At 36.3% G+C, this 18,517-nt stretch overlaps 1 protein-coding gene across 2 annotated transcripts in view; it reads right to left on the reverse strand.

The window, feature by feature from the left end:
• The window catches only part of LOC125276508 (inositol polyphosphate-5-phosphatase A), a 182,039-nt gene extending 163,808 nt beyond the window's left edge, over positions 1 to 18,231 (reverse strand). The window contains exons 1-2 of one of the 2 annotated variants that reach the window (XM_048204033.1): positions 17,775 to 18,231; positions 16,199 to 16,360 (exon numbers count right to left, since the gene is read on the reverse strand). In XM_048204033.1, the coding sequence (XP_048059990.1) occupies positions 16,199 to 16,282 (84 nt within the window). In that variant the 5' untranslated portion in view covers positions 16,283 to 16,360; positions 17,775 to 18,231. The remainder of the gene's footprint in view (positions 1 to 16,198; positions 16,361 to 17,774) is intronic. The other variant, XM_048204034.1, reaches the window with a different exon arrangement.
• Positions 18,232 to 18,517: the final 286 nt, after the last annotated feature.

Consider the following 18,517-nt stretch of genomic DNA (forward strand, 5'->3'; position numbering starts at 1 on the left):
TCACACAGCGCACACAACACCTCTGTATTTACTCACGATTCCTCTCAACAAAGTTTACACATAAGAAAACAAAGTAACTTGCATAATTTATTTGAAATAATCAGTACTTCAGATCAAACTCACATATTTTGTTGTAAATTGTAAAGTGATGCATTACTTGTTACTTGAAAAAAAGTAATCTGATTACTTAACTCCCCCAACATTATCATCAGTATCATGTTTCCTTGTGACCCTGCTGTCATGTGACACGTTGTAGTGACTACAGCAGTGTGTTTAAACACCTGATCAGACCAATCCTCATCCATCCTGCACATCCAGACTGACGGGCATTTCTTCATTAAGAACAGTTAATCAGTTAGTCCTCGTTCATGAAATCTCCAAACTGCATCACTGTGACCAAGCGATCCATCACGATACGCTACAGAATGCCATTCTGAGCACAATGAATGAGATGAAGGAACACAAACTCACAGCAAATACTGACTAGGAGGAAAGAAGAAGAGAAACACACACACACACACACACACACACACACACACGTGACTCCTTCCAATCAGGAGCACATAAGGGATGATGGGAAAAGATCCCCGAAGAGATCACTGGCAGAACAACACAAAACTACCGTCAAAGAGAGAACAAAATACAGCCTGAAAAGTGAAACTCAGAAGGCCAAACTAAATATTATATGAGCCGTTTTATTTTACATTTTATGTTTTTATTTTATTTTATTTATCTAAAAATAGATGTGTTACCATAATTTTCTAGCAATAAACAATAAATATGCAAATTAAATATACTTTATAAATATTTTATATAATATAATATAATATAATATAATATAATATAATATAATATAATATAATATAATATAATATAATATAATATAATATAATATAATATAATAAAATAAAATATAATAAAAGTAACACTAGCCAAACGATGACGGATGCTGCGTTAATTGTTAAAATTGTCAATGCGTTAAAATGCTATTAATAATACTTTTATTAATAATAATAAATTATTTGAAAATGTTTTATTTTTGCATAACATCAATAAGAATTAGAGAAAAAATAATAAATATTATTAAAACTAAATATTATATGAGCCGTTTTATTTTACATTTTAATTTTATTTTATTTATCTAAAAATAGATGTGTCACCGTCATTTTCTAGCAATAAACAATAAATATGCATACTTTATAAATATTTTATCTAATATAATACATAATTTATAATAATATATAATATATAATTTATAATATAATATAATATAATATAATATAATATAATATAATATAATATAATATAATATAATATAATATAATATAATATTTAGAATATAATATAATTTAATATAAGTAACACTAGCCAAACGATGACGGATGCTGCGTTAATTGTTACAAATTTTCAACGCGTTAAAACGCTATTAATAATACTTATAATAAAAATAATAATAATACAAATAATACAAATAAATGATTTGAAAATGTGTTATTTTTGCATAACATTAATAAGAATTAGAGAAAAAAATAATAAATATTATTATTGTATTATTATTATCATCATTATTTTGCCATTACAGTAATTATTATTATTATCATTATTATTATTATTAATTGCACTACAGTAATAAGAATTAGAGAGAAAAAAAGTGTCATGTAAATAATGCCACAACGCAAAATAATTTAATGGTCCTAAAACAAATCATTTTGGTGGATATATTAGCCGGGCAACTTTCTTATGGACTCATGCATACGTGTAATGAGGCCCACAGCAGCTCCGTCGCTCCAGACGTCCGTCTGCTAGAAACTTCTGCTCAGTGTTCAAACTCTCTGCTCAAGAAGAGAGATGAGTGGAGGAGTCACCGTCTCCAGTGTGAGCAGATGGTGAGGGCATCACATCAGAGAAAGCGCAGAGTGTGTGTGTGTGTGTGTGTGTGTGTGTGTGTGTGTGTGTGTGTGTGTGTGTGTGTGTGTGTGTGTGTGTGTGTATGTGTGTGTGAGAGAGAGAGAGAGTGTGTGAGTGTGTGTGTGTGAGAGAGAGAGAGGTGAAAGCACGACTGGACTGGCAGGTGGGCGTCTGAGCGGAGAGGGATCTCGCTGGCACTGTGACGCCCACAAGCTTTAGTCAGAAACAGAGCAGACTTAGGGAAGTGGGGCTTGTCCCTGTTTCATACATCCAGACCTAGTTATTCTACATGCCCCATATACATGTGTGTGTTACAGAGAGGGAGAGAGAGAAAGAGACAAAAATAGCTATGCAGTGAGATAGATAGATAGATAGATATATTATATATATATATATATATATATGAATATGCAATATGCATTAAGTGTTTTCAGTTATCCGATCACAAGTGGTCAGCAGAGACGAATTTCAATAAAATAGAACAAAAATACTTAAATTTACCTTCAACATTCTGGATGTCATTTAGTTCTTGTATTTGATGAAAACATCATCAAATTAACAAAATACATTTACTAAAACAGTTCAGGAATCAACAGGCTACAGGTGTGTGTAGAATTACAGGCTAAACTCTACACAACTCACTACATCAGCAAAAGCCAAGCGGAGCTTCACCTCCAGTTCTCACATTCTGCCACAGGCACGTCACATGACCTCTACTCACGCCGAGAGGCATTCTGGGTAGAGTGCTGTTTAACTCACTGAGTAAATCAGGATAAAAGTATTCCTCGTTCCCGTTTCTAGGTGTGAAACGCTGATCTATTTCAGTCTGGAGCTTCCTCCTACACATCAGACATCGAGAGAGAATCGAGACTCCACAATGATTGTGTCTAATCGCCACACAGGCACACTGGGTAATGGATCACAGCACACGGCCCGCTCATTCACCATACATGGGCACCTGCCTGGAATACTGATGGCGCTCCAAGAGATTTTTGTCATGATTCCACAGACTTCCCATGGGTGAAGAAAGCCAGATCACACACACACACACGCAGGATCACGTCCACTCCCGTATGGATGGAGTGGTGGGAATTATCACTTCTTACCTCCCACCATGCAGATCACAGGTGCTGCTGGGACAATCTGAGTCTCTCTCACATCCAGGAAGTCAAAAAACAGGCAGGAAAGACTGGTCTGAACTTTAATGCATCGAACAGATACACAGCTTTATTCAACTGAAGCATCCTGGAAACTAAAAAACAACTCAAAATACATCAAGATTATGAGAATTAAGTCGTAATATTTTGAGAAAAATTTAATTACATGAATAAAGTCAAAAATCTAAGAATGAGAATAAAGTTGTTATTTTTAGAGTAAAGCCAAAATAATGGGAATAAAGTCAAAAATCTAAGATAATGAGGATAAAGTCATAAGATTTTGAGAAAAAAGTAAAAATTACAAGAATAAATTCAAAAATCTAAGATAATGAGAATAAAATAGTAATATGAGATTAAAGTCATAAAATTTTGAGAAAAGCCAAAATTAGGAGAAGTAAAAATCTGAGATAACAAGAATATAATCTCATTTTGGCACAATTTGAAAAAAGTAAAAAATAATGAGAAAAGTAAAGAAAATCTAATATAAAAATAGACAATTTCTTTTTAGAAAAGTCAAAATTACAAGAATAAAGACAAAAATGTGAGAAGTCAAAATTACGAGAATAAAGTAAAGAATCTGAGAAAACATGAATAAAATTGTAGCAATGTGAAATTAAAGTCAAAATGTTTTAAGAAAAAGTAAAAATTGAGAAGAAAAAAAACTGATAAAGATACCAAAAATAGTCACAATTTTAGATTTAGAATTTTTTAGAAGTCAAAATTATAAGAATAAAGTCAAAAATCTAAGATAAAGAGAATAAAGTCATAATTTTTTTGAGAAAAGACAAAAATAACAAGAATAAAGTCATAGTAATTTGAGATTAAAGTCATAATATTTTAAGAAAAAAGTAAAAATTACAAGAATAAAGAAAAGAATCTGAAAAAACGAATACAATTGCAGCAATATGATATTAAAGTCAAAATGTTTTGAGAAAAGTAAAAATTGAGTAAAAAAAAAAAAAAAAAATCTAGGACACCAAAAATCGTAAATTTAGAATTTAACATTTTTAAAATTGCAAGAATAAAGTAAAAAAATGTCAGATTATGAGAACAAAGTCTGCAATATTAGATTAAAGTCATAATATTTTGAGAAAAGTCAAAATTAGGAGAAAAGTAAAAAAAAAAAAAAAAAAAAAAAAAAAAAAAAAAGCAAGATAATAAGAATAAAGTCATAATTTTTTGAGAAAACAAATTACAAGAATAAAATCAGAATTATGAGAAAGTCGTAGAAATATGAGATTTATATTACAAGATAATATTCCGACTCTAATATTGCATTGCAATGACTTTATTCTTGTAATCTTTTGTATGTGGCACTAATACAGCATCATACTAAAGTTTATTTACTGAAATACACAAAACCTGACATTTGCACATAGAGCAGCTGGTTGTGTTGGTGTGTTGTGATTGGTCAGTGGTGATCTAGTAACCTAGTGTACAAGATGCACCACTAGATCAACTAGTGAAGGGCAACACCAATCCATCCGATTCACTAAATCATGTTTTCAGCAACATTTATGTCCTGAATATTATTACATAATTCTCTTAAGGCAAGCACATGATTTCTTCTCGCTTTTATTTCTTTTAAGCCACATGCTTACATTCCTGAGGAAAGGCAAGTCCAAACCCGCATGTAGCTCTGCTTCTGTGAGCTGAACGCACTAATACAGCTCTTAAACTAGAAAGAAGGTTTGTTATTGTTAAAGAGCACCTATTCTGCTGTTTTCCATCTTCATCTGTCTTTAGTGTGTAATGTTGCTGTTTGAGCATGAAAAAGGTTTCCAAAGTCCCTCCAGCAGGAGTTATTCTCTATATCAGTGTCACTGTTTCTGAACTCCCTGAAACGAATTTTCTTCCAGGAACAAACACGTCACAATATTCCTCATTTAAATAATTCCCACCATAGGCATATGCAGAATAAAGGGGCGGGGCCTGGTTGAGTTAGTTAGTAGTGTGTTGAAACTGGTGGTTATGGTAAGGGGCGGGACATTTCTGGAGTTCAGCAGGGCGTTTCCACAGACGTGCCTCTACATGGAGGAAACACATACCTCATTTATTATCAGCCTAAATTTACCAAACATTACATGACAGGCCAGATGTTTGTAATGAACTTCTGCAGGTTACTGTAAGAATGACGTCAGGCTGCTGAATTCAGATCAGTTGTGCGTGATGAAGAGCACGAGCCATTACACATTGATAATAATCAGAAATGTTTCTTGAGCAGCAAATCAGCATATTAGAATGATTTCTGAAGGATCATGTGACACTGAAGACTGGAGTAATGATGCTGAAAATTCAGCTTTGATCACAGGAATAAATTATACTTTACTATATATTCACATAGAAAACAGCTATTTTAAATTGTAATAATATTTCACTATTTTCACAGTTTTTTTATCAAATAAACACAGCCTTGGTGAGCAGAAGAGACTTTAACAGTTTACAATAAGGTCTCATTTGTTATCATTATTAAATGCATTAACAAACCTGAACTAACAATGAACAATACAGTACATATTTACAGCATTTATTAACCTTTGTTAATGCAATTAGTTTGCAGTGCTTTAACTAATGTTAACAGACACAACATTTGGGGCGCTATAATACACCCGGCGCAATGCGACGCAAGGCGCAGCGCAAGTGTGTTTGCTAGTTTGCGTCCGGCGCCGTTCGCGTTTTCCCGTTCAGCGCCACGTCCTTAAATTAGTAAATGCATTTGCGCCAGTTAGTGCGCCCATGGGCGTGCTGGTCTAAAAAAGAGGTGTGTTCAGGCGCATTGCCGGCGCATTGCTATTTTAAGGAGCTGAAAATAGACTGCGCCATAGACCAACTCAAACCTGGTCTAAAGTCTAAAGTCAATGGCGCAATATTTTTTTTGTTAGAGCGCGTTGGTAGAAATTGCGCCTCTGGGCGCGTCCACAGTGCGCGTTGACTTTGCTTATTACACACAGGGATGCCCATCACACAAACATGCCAAATATTAAAAACAAAAGGATTACAGTGTAAAAGAATATTATTGTGTAGGCTACATAAATATAAAAATGTAATGATGAATAGTCATTGCGTGTATTAGAATTAGGCTACCCATTTTAAATTCAGCCTATTACTACTTATAATGATAAACGAAATTGGCTAATTAATTGAACAACCGTGTCAATACACACACATATATATTAACTGACTCATCGCGCGGAGCTATTTGAAAGCCTGCATCCAACGCAGACGACTGAAAGATTGACTGGCCACTTAACAAATTCCGCCATGTAAATAGCAATCCGCCATGACGCGAGCGCATCTCACTCTTAAAGGGAATGGGAGATGACACTCTGATTGGTTTATTGAACGTTACGCCCATTACTCATTAAGAGAATAGGGACAACCCATTTCAAAAATGCGTCCCGGCGCACGGACCGTTTTTCCGTCCGTCCGTTAAAATAGCAAAAGTGGATTTGGACACGCCCTGAGTGCACCTGCGCCGTGCGCTTTACACTTTGCGTTTAGATCGTTAAAATAGGGCCCATTATCTTAAAATGTAGTAGTAAATGTTGAGATTAACATTAAAGGTCCCCTTGAACATGTTTTTAAAAGATGTAATATAAGTCTAAGGTGTCTCCTGAATGTGTCTGTGAAGTTTCAGCTCAAAATACCCCATAGTTTTTTTTTATTAATTTTTTTAACTGCCTATTTTTGGGCATCATTAACAATGCACTGATTTTCACTGACGCCGCCCCTTTAAGAGCGAGCGTGTTCCCTGCCACATGAGTTGTTGACTATATTACAGCGCATTTACAAAGTTCACACAACTAATATAACCCTCAAATGGATCTTTACAAGATGTTCGTCATGCATGCTGTATGCATGCTTCAAATTATGTGAGTAAAGTATATATTTGGATGTCAACGTTTTATTTTGAGTGAGTTTGAGGCTGTGTTCCGTGGCTAACGGCTAATGCTACACTGTTGGAGAGATTTATAAAGAATGAAGTTGTGTTTATGAATTATACAGACTGCAAGTGTTTAAAAATGAAAATAGCGACGCTCTTGTCTCCGTGAATACAGTAATAAACGGTGTAACTTTAACCAACAGTAGCCTACATTAGCAAAATGCTAACGAAACATTTAGAAAGTCAATTTACAAATATAACTAAAAATATCATGATATCATGGATCATGTCAGTTATTATTGCTCCATCTGTCATTTTTCGCTGTTGTTCTTGCTTACCTAGTCTGATGATTCATCTGTGCAGATCCAGACGTTACTGGCTGTCCTTGTGTAATGCATTTGAACACTGGCATTATGCAAATATTGGGGTGGAGCCCCCGACTGTTACGTAACAGTCTGTGTTATGTTGAAATCCGAGTGTTTTCCGGAAGTCTTTTAAACAAATGAGATTTATAAAAGAAGGAGGAAACAATGGAGTTTGAGACTCACTGTATGTCTTTTCCATGTACTGAACTTTTGTTATTTAACTATGCCGAGGTAAATTCAATTTTTGAATCAAGGGCACCTTTAACTAAGATTAATAAATGTTGTAGAAGTATTGTTCATTGTTATACTAATGTAGTTAACTACTGTTAAAGGTGCCCTAGAATTAAAAATTGAATTTATCTTGGCATAGTTGAATAACAAGAGTTCAGTACATGGAAATGACATACAGTGAGTCTCAAACTCCATTGTTTCCTCCTTCTTATATAAATCTCATTTGTTTAAAAGACCTCCGAAGAACAGGCGAATCTCAACATAACACAGACTGTTATGTAACAGTCGGGATCATTAATATGTACGCCCCCAATATTTGCATATGCCAAAAAAAAATGGCAGATGGAGCGATAATAACTGACATGACCCATGATAACATGATAATTTTAGTGATATTTGTAAATTGTTTTCTAAATGTTTCGTTAGCATGTTGCTAATGTACTGTTAAATGTAGTTAAAGTTACCATATTTTTACTATATTCACAGAGATTTTCGTTATTTTCATTATTACACACTTGCAGTCTGTATAATTCATAAACACAACTTCATTCTTTATAAATCTCTCCAACAGTGTGTAATGTTAGCTTTAACCACAGAGCACTATCAAACTCAATCAGAATCAAATGTAAACATCCAAATAAATACTATACTTAAGCGATTAAACATGCTGCATGACGAACATCTTGTAAAGATCCATTTGAGGATTTTATTAGCTGTGTGAACTTTGTTTATGCTGTTCAAGGCAAGCGCGAGCTCCGGGGGCGGGAGCACAAGATTTAAAGGGGCCGCAGCCTGAATCGGCGCATATTTAATGATGTCCCAAAATAGGCAGTTAAAAAAAATGAATAAAAAAAAAAATCTATGGGGTATTTTGAGCTGAAACTTCACAGACACATTCAGGGGACACCTTAGACTTATATAACATCTTTTAAAAAGAGGTTCTACGGCACCTTTAACAAAGGAAACCTTAATGTAAAGTGTTACGAAGACTTCTTTCAAAAACACAATCTTTTGAACAGTAGTGTATATCTTGCTTTATTATATCAATTCCATATTTTATTTTTATAAATCAATTGAGGTTTTTTTTTTTCACATTACAGTAATGAGAATTTGACAAAAGATGTGCTTAAATGTCATGAATATAATCCCACAATGCAAAAAAAAATATTAATGATCCTAAAAAATAAATAAAAAAACTTTTTTTTTATTTTAATTTTCATTATTAAAAATATCATTTCTTATTCTTGTATTGGTATGGGGTGAAAAATACAGCTTTCGTGAGATTCTCTGTCTCTGCATGCATGTGCGCACAGCACACCACAAACAGCAGCTAAGAGGAGAAATGCATGTTTTACAGGTTCCTGCATATTGAATTACAGCATTTCTGTTTGGTTTTCACACATCAAAAAGCAACAACAGTGTTTAATGAAAACTACAGCCAAAGCTATGGGCGTTTCACTACGGGCCAGAAACACAGTCAACATCAAACCCTTTTACTACTGCCCTTACCCTGCATTACACATAGTCCTAATAAAATAAACAACCGACTATAGCTGGCATAATTCCCATGATAATGATGTTGTCGAGCAGATCAGAACATCTAAAGATAGTTCATTCCGACTCCTTGATATTATTCTAAAATGTTTTGGCTTTTAATAAATCATATGGCTGGAAATATAAACAACCTATTCAGTATCAACTATGCACAGCACAGCATCAGCTGAAACAACTCCTCAGTTCCTGTGAATTTCTTTATAATTGACCAAAAAAAAGAGAAAGAGAAAGAGGCACACCCATATTTCTCTTCTAGTAATTCATCAGCACCGCTGCATTATTAGCAAAACATATTCCGAAGGGATGGATGGATTTTGTCTGTTACGATATAGAGTATGTGATTTTGACTCCTAAATTCTAGTCACGTCATGAAGAAACAGGGGTGGGAATCTATAGGCACCTCACAATTCGATTTGATTACGATTCAGAGGGCTGCAATGCAATGATAAAACGATTATCGATGCATTTTTTTTCTATACAAATTTTATTTTTTCTCACTGTGTGACTACTTGGTACTTTTAAAGCAAAGTATTTGTAATGATCCATAATGAATTACTTTCATTATCTTTTATTAATAAAACAAATGGAAGTGATTTGGCAAGTCAACTGGAAGGTTACATTTGCCAGCATATGTCCCAGCACTGCAAAGAACCAACAGGAAAAGAAATGTGTGCCTTTAGCAGCATACATGTAGTAAATTAATCCAGACTTCAGCATATGCTGAATCACTAACATAAAATAATAGACTTCAAACTAACATCCTCCTGTTATGTGCAATAAGCAATATAACAATATTAATCATATAGCAATAACACAACTTGCATATAGTGTGGGTTGTCAAAGGTTGCGTTCCCCAAAAAGCATCTTAAGCCTAAGTTGATCGTTGAACAACTGCCATCAAAGGTCTCTACAATCAACTTAGTCTCACAATGCTTTTGAGAAACACAGCCCAGGTCCTTTTCCCCCATCCACTTCATACGCTAGCTTTTAATGCAGAGAACCAGTCAGATTTCTCGCTCACCTATCATGGGTCTCTTACGGTGTGTGTATCCACTGGTGCAAAGCAAGCATTTTCAGTTAACTCCTATGGAAACTCAACTTCCATAGAAATGAGTTAAAACACTCGCTCTGTTCCACTTGCTCCACTTCCACGCTTCATAGTTTCCCCTTTTGCTTTCCGTCAACATTACGTTATCAATTAACATTTAGAAAATCGATTTGTGAATGGATTCAGAATCGTCCGAGTCCGCATTGCGATGCATCTAAGAATCAAATTTTCCCCCACCCCTATCAGACTACACATTGCTTCCCAAACAATCATCGCTTGCCATCTTTAATGACATGCATGATGTAATTGAGAGGGCGGAACTAGAGGCTGACATCTGGAAGCAAACAAAGGTTGTACCGAAGGCTACAGAATTAATTGCAATTAAAACGCAATTAAATTGTACACGATTTGGCAAAGGCTGCGATTATTTCATGTGTAGCTTGTCAGAGCTGTACGGCTCTGTGATCAGTAGTAAATGCTTCTCCATCTGGAAGCCAGAGGGAGCTCTCGCACAGAAACTCCAAATATGCCCTGCTGCCTAAGTAGATAGCACACGTCATTCCAGGAAATCCCTATGGGCATCATATTATCGCTGTAGCTGAATAAACAGAATATTGAAACGCTTTGATTAATAAACTAATAAACACACGACTGCCGATACCGATACCAGACGAGGAATAAGGGTCTTATCTAGAGAAACGATCAGTCATTTTCTTAAAAAAATACTTACGGGAAAAAATGAAACTGGCGCCGCGTTCGTTCCGTAAGTTGAACAGGGAAGGCGCAGGACATACAGTGTAAGCTTTTTGAAGAATACGGAAAGCAGAAACACGTGCAAGGTGATCATTTGTGTTTATAAAGCATATATAGTTGTATTTTTTTCGAAAATGACCAATTATTTCGCTAGATAAGACCCTTATTCCTCGTCTGGTATCATTTAAAGTCCTTTGAAGCTGCACTGAAACTGTAATTTTGACCTTCAACCGTTTGGTGCCCATTGAAGTCCACTATAAGGAGAATAATCCTGGAATGTTTTCATCAAAAACCTTAATTTCTTTTCGACTGACAAAAGAAAGACATGAACATCTTGGATGACATGAGGGTGAGTAAATTATCAGGAAAATTTTATTTGAAAGTGGACTAATCCTTTAAGAAGCCACATCATCTCACAGAAGGATGCTAAACTGTCTTTATAAAGTGAGTTTGGAGTAAAAACATGTTAATAAATGTTGTCTTTTGTTGGACAAGATGTTAATAAGCGCTTTCAAAAGCGATTCAAACTCTCAGTGCTTTCAGATGGATTAGCATTTGGAGCCATACTTCACTGACAAGCTGTGCATAAAAAAAAAAAAAATCGTAGCCTTTGCAATTTCATAATCGCACTAAGCCAATAAATAGACATCAATGATGCTCTTCACCGAGTGTTTACTCAGATACACACAGGAGCGTTTGAAAGCAGGCGTCCTATCAGCGGACTGGTTCCCGATAGACTTTCAAACGCGCGCACTTTCAAATTCAAACACTCCCGTGCGTTGATCATTGTGGCCAATCATAGACATATCCGATGTGAACAAAATGGTCAATCAGAGGTATTTACGAATCCGCTCAACAGTGCTCAAAGCATCAAATTTTTTAAATTTCAGTACCGATTGGTACCGAAGTCAGTACTTTTGATAACTCTACATTCCTCCATTGCATAATTCCACCTAGCAGCACTAATACCATCTTCTTTCATTTCACCATGTTTGAAAGCTTTGTACAGAAGAGCTTCTGTGCTCCTATTGGTCAATGTCACAAATGTGACAGAACCGTCATGGAGAACCGAAAACATTGAACATGCAAGTCTTTCTGTGGTTTTCGTACACTATGACACACTATACGAAATAAAACGACTGATTCTTGCATCCCGACGGCCATTGTCGTTTATGAATCGTGATAACATCCTACATCAAACAGATCATGCCAAAATCGGCTGATATCATATAGTCTGAACCCGGTTCACAACCTTTTGTCCTTGAAGGGAAGACAAGATCACAGGAAAAGCTTGACGTGTGCCAGTAAATATATATAGTAAAATTGTTTTGTCAAGATAACTTGAGATCACAAAAACAAGACAGAAACATAATAACAGACCATTCTATTAGCGGTTTCCAGAAATCTTTCTCTTTCTCTCAACACAACCCACACACAGCTTAGAGGAACATCGGCCGCGACTGTAATTCCCAAAGCCACTTCAGTTAATGGCTCGTGCTCGTTTGCGATGCGCCTCACGATAATGTAAAATCCATTATCAATAATCAGATGTGCTCTGAGATGAGAGGACGTTTATTCTTAATTCAGCTCCTGCTTTTCAAAATCTAATTTTCTGTTTCTAAGTGACGAAGCGCAAAACTCATGAAAACAGCTTCTTCAGCAGCACTGAGTTTCGTGACGTACTGAAGCTCTCTGCCTCCATTGATAAAAACACTCATTTCACACTCATCACGGGCCGAACGACAGCTGGCTGGTGCTGGATTCATACGCTCATGAACCGCTACACATGCATGTGCAAAAACAAACGTCCGGTGAACCCTGGCCTGTGAATGTGGAGAATATAGAGACAAATAGAGCATGCAAATGTCACAGAACATAGAGGAACTCTAAATGAGTTATTTATGGCAGGAGTCATGATCTAGTTTTGAGGTGCAGTAACTATGATGCATGTCTGAAAGCGAAGCGAAACACAAGCAGACAGAACTAATAAGCTATCGAGAGAATCTGAGAGAGACGGTAAAGAGGGAATGAAGAGCCGCCACAGATCTCTGCTATCAGAGGAGTTATCTAGCTCAAATGCCGAGCAAACAGCAAGACTTCATTACACAATAACCAGAGTTCTCTGATCGGACTACTAATCAAAAGGTTGTCATTAAATTATGTTAGGGTTAGTCTCTTTTCATTGCACATCTGATAACATTTCCCACTGATATCAGCACACTTTATCTGTGCTGTATTATTATCCAGCAGCTGGGCACAAATCAAGCAGCGAGTCATTCTCAACTGTTAACAACACTAGATAAGACTAAACTGTCAAGAACATGTTGGGTCATATCTCACTCCAAAATCAGAAATTATAAGAAATTATCATTTCATTTAAAGACAATGAAATGTAATATTACACTGTAAAACAATGATTTTTCGAAGTTGTAAATAAAACAAAAATATATTTTTAATTTCAGTTACTGTACTTCAAAATTCCACGTTAATTCGACGTCTTACTTGCCATTTCTTTGCAGTTGTTTGTAAAATTTAAGCAATTTTTGAATGAAAATTGATTCTACACACAATCTTTTTATTGTATATCCATTAAAGGGGTGAATGATTATGATTTCACTTTTTAAACTTTAGTTAGTATGTAATGTTGCTGTTTGAGCATAAACACTTAAAGGGTTAGTTCACCCAAAAATGAAAATTCTGTCATTTATTACTCACCCTCATGCCGTTCCACACCCGTAAGACCTTCTTTCATCTTCGGAACACAAATGAAGATATTTTTGTTGAAATCCGATGGCTCCGTGAGGCCTCCATAGGGAGCAATGACACTTCCTCTCTCAAGATCCAATAATGTACTAAAAACATATTTAAATCAGTTCATGTGAGTACAGTGGTTCAATATTAATATTATAAAGCGACGAGAATATTTTTGGAGCACCAAAAAAAACAAAACAACGACTTATTTAGTGATGGCCGATTTCAAAACACTGCTTCATGAAGCATCGGAGCACAAATGAATCAGTGTGTCGAATCATAATTCAGATCGCGTGTCAAACTGCCAACTGCTGAAATCATGTAACTATGGCGCTCCGAACAGCAGATCTGACACACTAATTCATTTATGCTCCAAATCTTCCTGAAGCAGTGTTTTGAAATCGGCCATCACTAAATAAGTCGTTATTTTGTTTTTTTTGGCGCTCCAAAAATATTCTCGTCGCTTTATAATATTAATATTGAGCCACTGTACTCACATGAACTGATTTAAATATGTTTTTAGTACCCTTATGGATCTTGAGAGAGGAAATGCCATTGCTCCCTATGAAGGCCTCACTGAGTCATCGGATTTCAACTGAAATATCTTAATTTGTGTTCCGAAGATTAATGAAGGTCTTACGGGTGTGGAACGACATGAGGGCCATGACACGTGTGCATGGTCATCATGGAAATAATGAAAATATCTGAAGACTGTTAGGAAAATTAATGTTAAAAATAAAAATATGACATGAAAACGTGATTAGAAAGAACACTGTTAGATTGATTATGATGCAGCAATGTTATTAATAAGGAAGCATCTAAAAGGAATTGCTGCCTGAGGTGAAGAGTGACTTTATGCCAATAAAACTGCAGCCTGTTCTATGACACATCCTATCATATTAATCAGATAATTTAGATACATATTATAGACGTGACATTACAACTTGTATCGGCACAAAAGGATGCAAATGCCAGTGAACTTACTCATTACTCGCTATAGCAAGAGAGAAAGAGTGAGAGAGAAAGAGTGAGAGAGAAAGAGTGAGAGTGAGAGAGAGCTTGCGCCGTGATGCGCTTTCATGACAGCGCACTGAAAGGACAGAATGTACTATAGATTTCTAAGTTCTCATTATAAAGCCATGTTTATGACAGATCTGTGCTTTATTTTCATCTACATGGTTAAGTGATTCCATAAATCGCCTGCGCATTTCAAAGCCATACGAATTATACAAATTATGCCATTGAACAAATATGATGAAAAAAGCACTGCTGCATTATTATAACATCATTATTTTTATTTTTATTTTTTTAAAAGAAACATCTAAAAGCAATATGACCGTCTCAAATAACTCAGAAAGTCAATATCAGGCATTGTTGAGCATGAAACTAAAAACTGATATGCAGCGCAAGCATGTTAATAAATGTTGATATCCCGACCCAACGCATCCTTTATTAGATTAATCAGATGTAGCCATTACAACTTTCATCTGCAAAAGGTTTGCAAATGCAAATATGAGCTTATTTTCATCTATCTTGTCAAAGTGAAGCCAGACATCACTACGTGACTTTGAGGCCATTCTCTCTCTTCTCACGTCTTTTGACGCATGCTGTGGAAAGCTAAACAATCAGAGCTCAGGGCGCCACCCAAAGTGCTGCTATAACCAATCAGGAGGGGGAAAAAAAACATTTCGATCATCGTTTACATGATCGATCGTTGCGGTCACGGTCGAGTACTCGAGTCCTCGATCGCTGTTGCACATCCCTAATTGACAATCCTCATTTTGGCTGCGTGAGATTCTCCAGCTTTGTTGTTGTTGAGCAACCGAAGCGCGAGCTATTAAAGCTCCGCCCTCTTTTGGAAAGCAGCTCATTTGCATTTAAAGGGACACACACAAAAACGGCATGTTTTTGTTCACACCCAAATAAGGGCAAATTTGACAAGCTATAATAAATGATCTGTGGGGTATTTTGAGCTGAAACTTCACAGACACCAGAGACTTATATTACATCTTGTGAAAGGGGCATTATAGGTTCCCTTAAAAAAAAAAAAAACATTAAGATATTTCACATTGACCATTTTAATTTTCAGTATAATTCCATTTTATATATTACTATAATAATAATAATAATAAAATAATAAATATAATTAAATTACAATATATTATTTTAAATATATAATTATTTAAATAATATAAAGTATATTATAATTACTTATTAGTTAATTTATTGTTAGCCAAAATAAAAACAAATCCATGTATTACAGTATTTTTATTGGAATATAGTCATTTTTACTAGATTTCAGTACAAAGACTCAGTAGTACACAATACTACTTTAACAATACTACAATAATACTGTTAATGGTCCTAAAACAGCCTTTTCTTCATGCCATCATTATTTCTATAAGTTTCTTGTGATTGTGGGGTGAAAGAAACGTGGCATGTTTTTGAGAGACTTTCAGCATACGAGGCTCTGATGTCAGTGTGAGCTCACACTATCCTGTTTGCCCATCAGATATCAAAACCACATTTTATGGGCGTAATTTCGCACCTGTGAAGTCGGTTCACCTGGATGGCAGCCAGGCCAGCTGATTTCCATAAAGGTAAGGCACTCGTATGTCCTGAAGAAGAGCATCCCATCCTAAAGCTCCATTACAGCATCCGGTCTCGCATCTTCCCAGAAGCACTTCAACAACAAACCAGGGCAGAGCACCTGAGGAAAAATGACTACGCTGGACGAATTCAACAGCACTTGACAAAAACAGTGGAAGCCGTCCAGCCCTAAACACCTCATCTTGTGATTGCTGACAAAGGCCTCATTTACTTCATTCATGCAATTTGGAAAATCCTTGCATTTGCGGCTTGTGCTGCACAAAAGGCCCATTCAGGGACGAGACGAGACGTCTGAACATGTTAAATATTTAGGTGCAATTGCTCATGCAGGACTCTATAAGCAGCGTGCTGGTTTTGGCCACGCTCGCATGTAAAACAAGTAATGGATAAACAGTGATATTCATAAGACAGCAGTTCAGCGGTCATGACAGGCCAACTATTTATAACTCTAAAGATAGATAGTACGGGAGAGTTCCTCTTCACATACATAAGAAAACAGTTAAGAGCTCTTCACGAACAAATAAACAGATCTGAACTAAACTTCTCACATAACCTGATCCAGATCCAGAGTAAACTACAGCAGAATCCTCCAGACCTGAATGTCAAGTACTGACACGTTTATTTAAGAGCATTAAACTCTTTCTAAATGGCTCTATAACTTTACTATTGTTTATTCAGAGGAGGAACTCATTTGCCTAAACCTCAATTCACCCTTATCTACCACAAGTTTACATAATCATTTTCATAGAGCGCAATAACAGGTGAGATTTCTATTAAACCACAGAGTCAGGAGTGAGGTCTTCTAGTCTTCTCATAGTTCAGAAGGACAGCAGTTAGTAGTAAACACTTAAATATAACTGATGGTGATGGTCACAGTTACGCTTGATGGATCACTGCTTGTTATCCGATTGCTCCAGTGTGATATTTCACACATGTTAGTGCATAAGGAGTCATTCAGCTCAAAAACATTCTGCAATCTCTAGCATTTAAAGGGATAGTACACTCAAAAATGAAAATTGTCATCGACTCATACTTAAGTTGTTCCAAACCTGTATGAATGCATTTCTTCTTCTGAACACAAAAGAAGTTAATTTGAAGAATGTCGGTAACCAAACAGTTGTGGGGCACCATTGATTTCCATTGTATTTTTTCCACACTATGGAAGTCAGTGGTGTCCCAGAATTGTTTGTTTGTTATTCTTCAAAATATCTTCCTTTGAGTAAGTGAAAACTCAAGACAGTTAAGTTGACAGGTATGTTAGACATGTTGAAAATGTTTGAACATGACATACGTCCTGTGTCAACTGCTGTCAATCAACCCATCAATCAATAACACTGATCAATACAGCATTAGACGCTGAAACCGAAAGGTTGTTGTTTCGAATCCCATTCTGGTTAATTCATAAACTATCATCATTGATTACCACAGTTTACTCCAGCAGGGTCAGTATTAAGTGTACTGCTGTGGAGAAAACATCTGTTCATTGAGTTATTAGTAACCAAACAGCGACTTACATCTTCAAACAGTGATCCAACGTTGGCAGTAACCAGCAATATTCCCGCGCCCTGCGCTGTCAGCTTCCCCGCCATCATTAATTAGCTCGCGATCCGAACTAATGAGCTAATTTGAGCTGTTTCTGGAACGAGCAGTGTTATGGAGTCGAGTAGTGGTTCGTCGGGTTAAACGCTGCGGGTTCGAGTCTCGATCAGCTGGGCTCGTGCATACTCGTGCGCGTCTAGTACGCAAAATCAGAGCGCGGTCCGTACTCAAACGCGTCAGGCTTTACTTCTTCGCCGTCTTGGCCATGATTTGAAGACTTTCCCCGTTTAATCCGCGGCGAGCGCCGGTCTGTGGAGCGTGTTTCGCTGTCGTTCGGTTCTCCCGTGCGCGCATTGCTCGCGTTTGTTGAGGGAGAACACACCGCTGCTGGAGTGAGTCCTGCGCTGCCCTGACGTCACTGAGCCAATGGAAAACGCGTCTCTTAAAGGGGCAACGAGTTATGCGTTACACATTGGCTTAGTGACGTGAGGTCAGTGCGTTTTTCAAAGGGCAACACAGTAGTGCCCTTTTAAGAGCCGCGGCGTTCCATTGGGTTGCTGATTGCATATATAAAAATAGTTCAAAAGTTAGTTTGGGGTCACTATGACTTTTTTTGTAAAAAAAAGTATGTTCTTCAAACTTTCTGTTCATCAAATCTATCTATCTATCTATCTATCTATCTATCTATCTATCTATCTATCTATCTATCTATCTATCT

This window comes from Megalobrama amblycephala, linkage group LG10 (assembly GCF_018812025.1).
Source record: "Megalobrama amblycephala isolate DHTTF-2021 linkage group LG10, ASM1881202v1, whole genome shotgun sequence".
NCBI classification, from domain to species: domain Eukaryota; kingdom Metazoa; phylum Chordata; class Actinopteri; order Cypriniformes; family Xenocyprididae; genus Megalobrama; species Megalobrama amblycephala.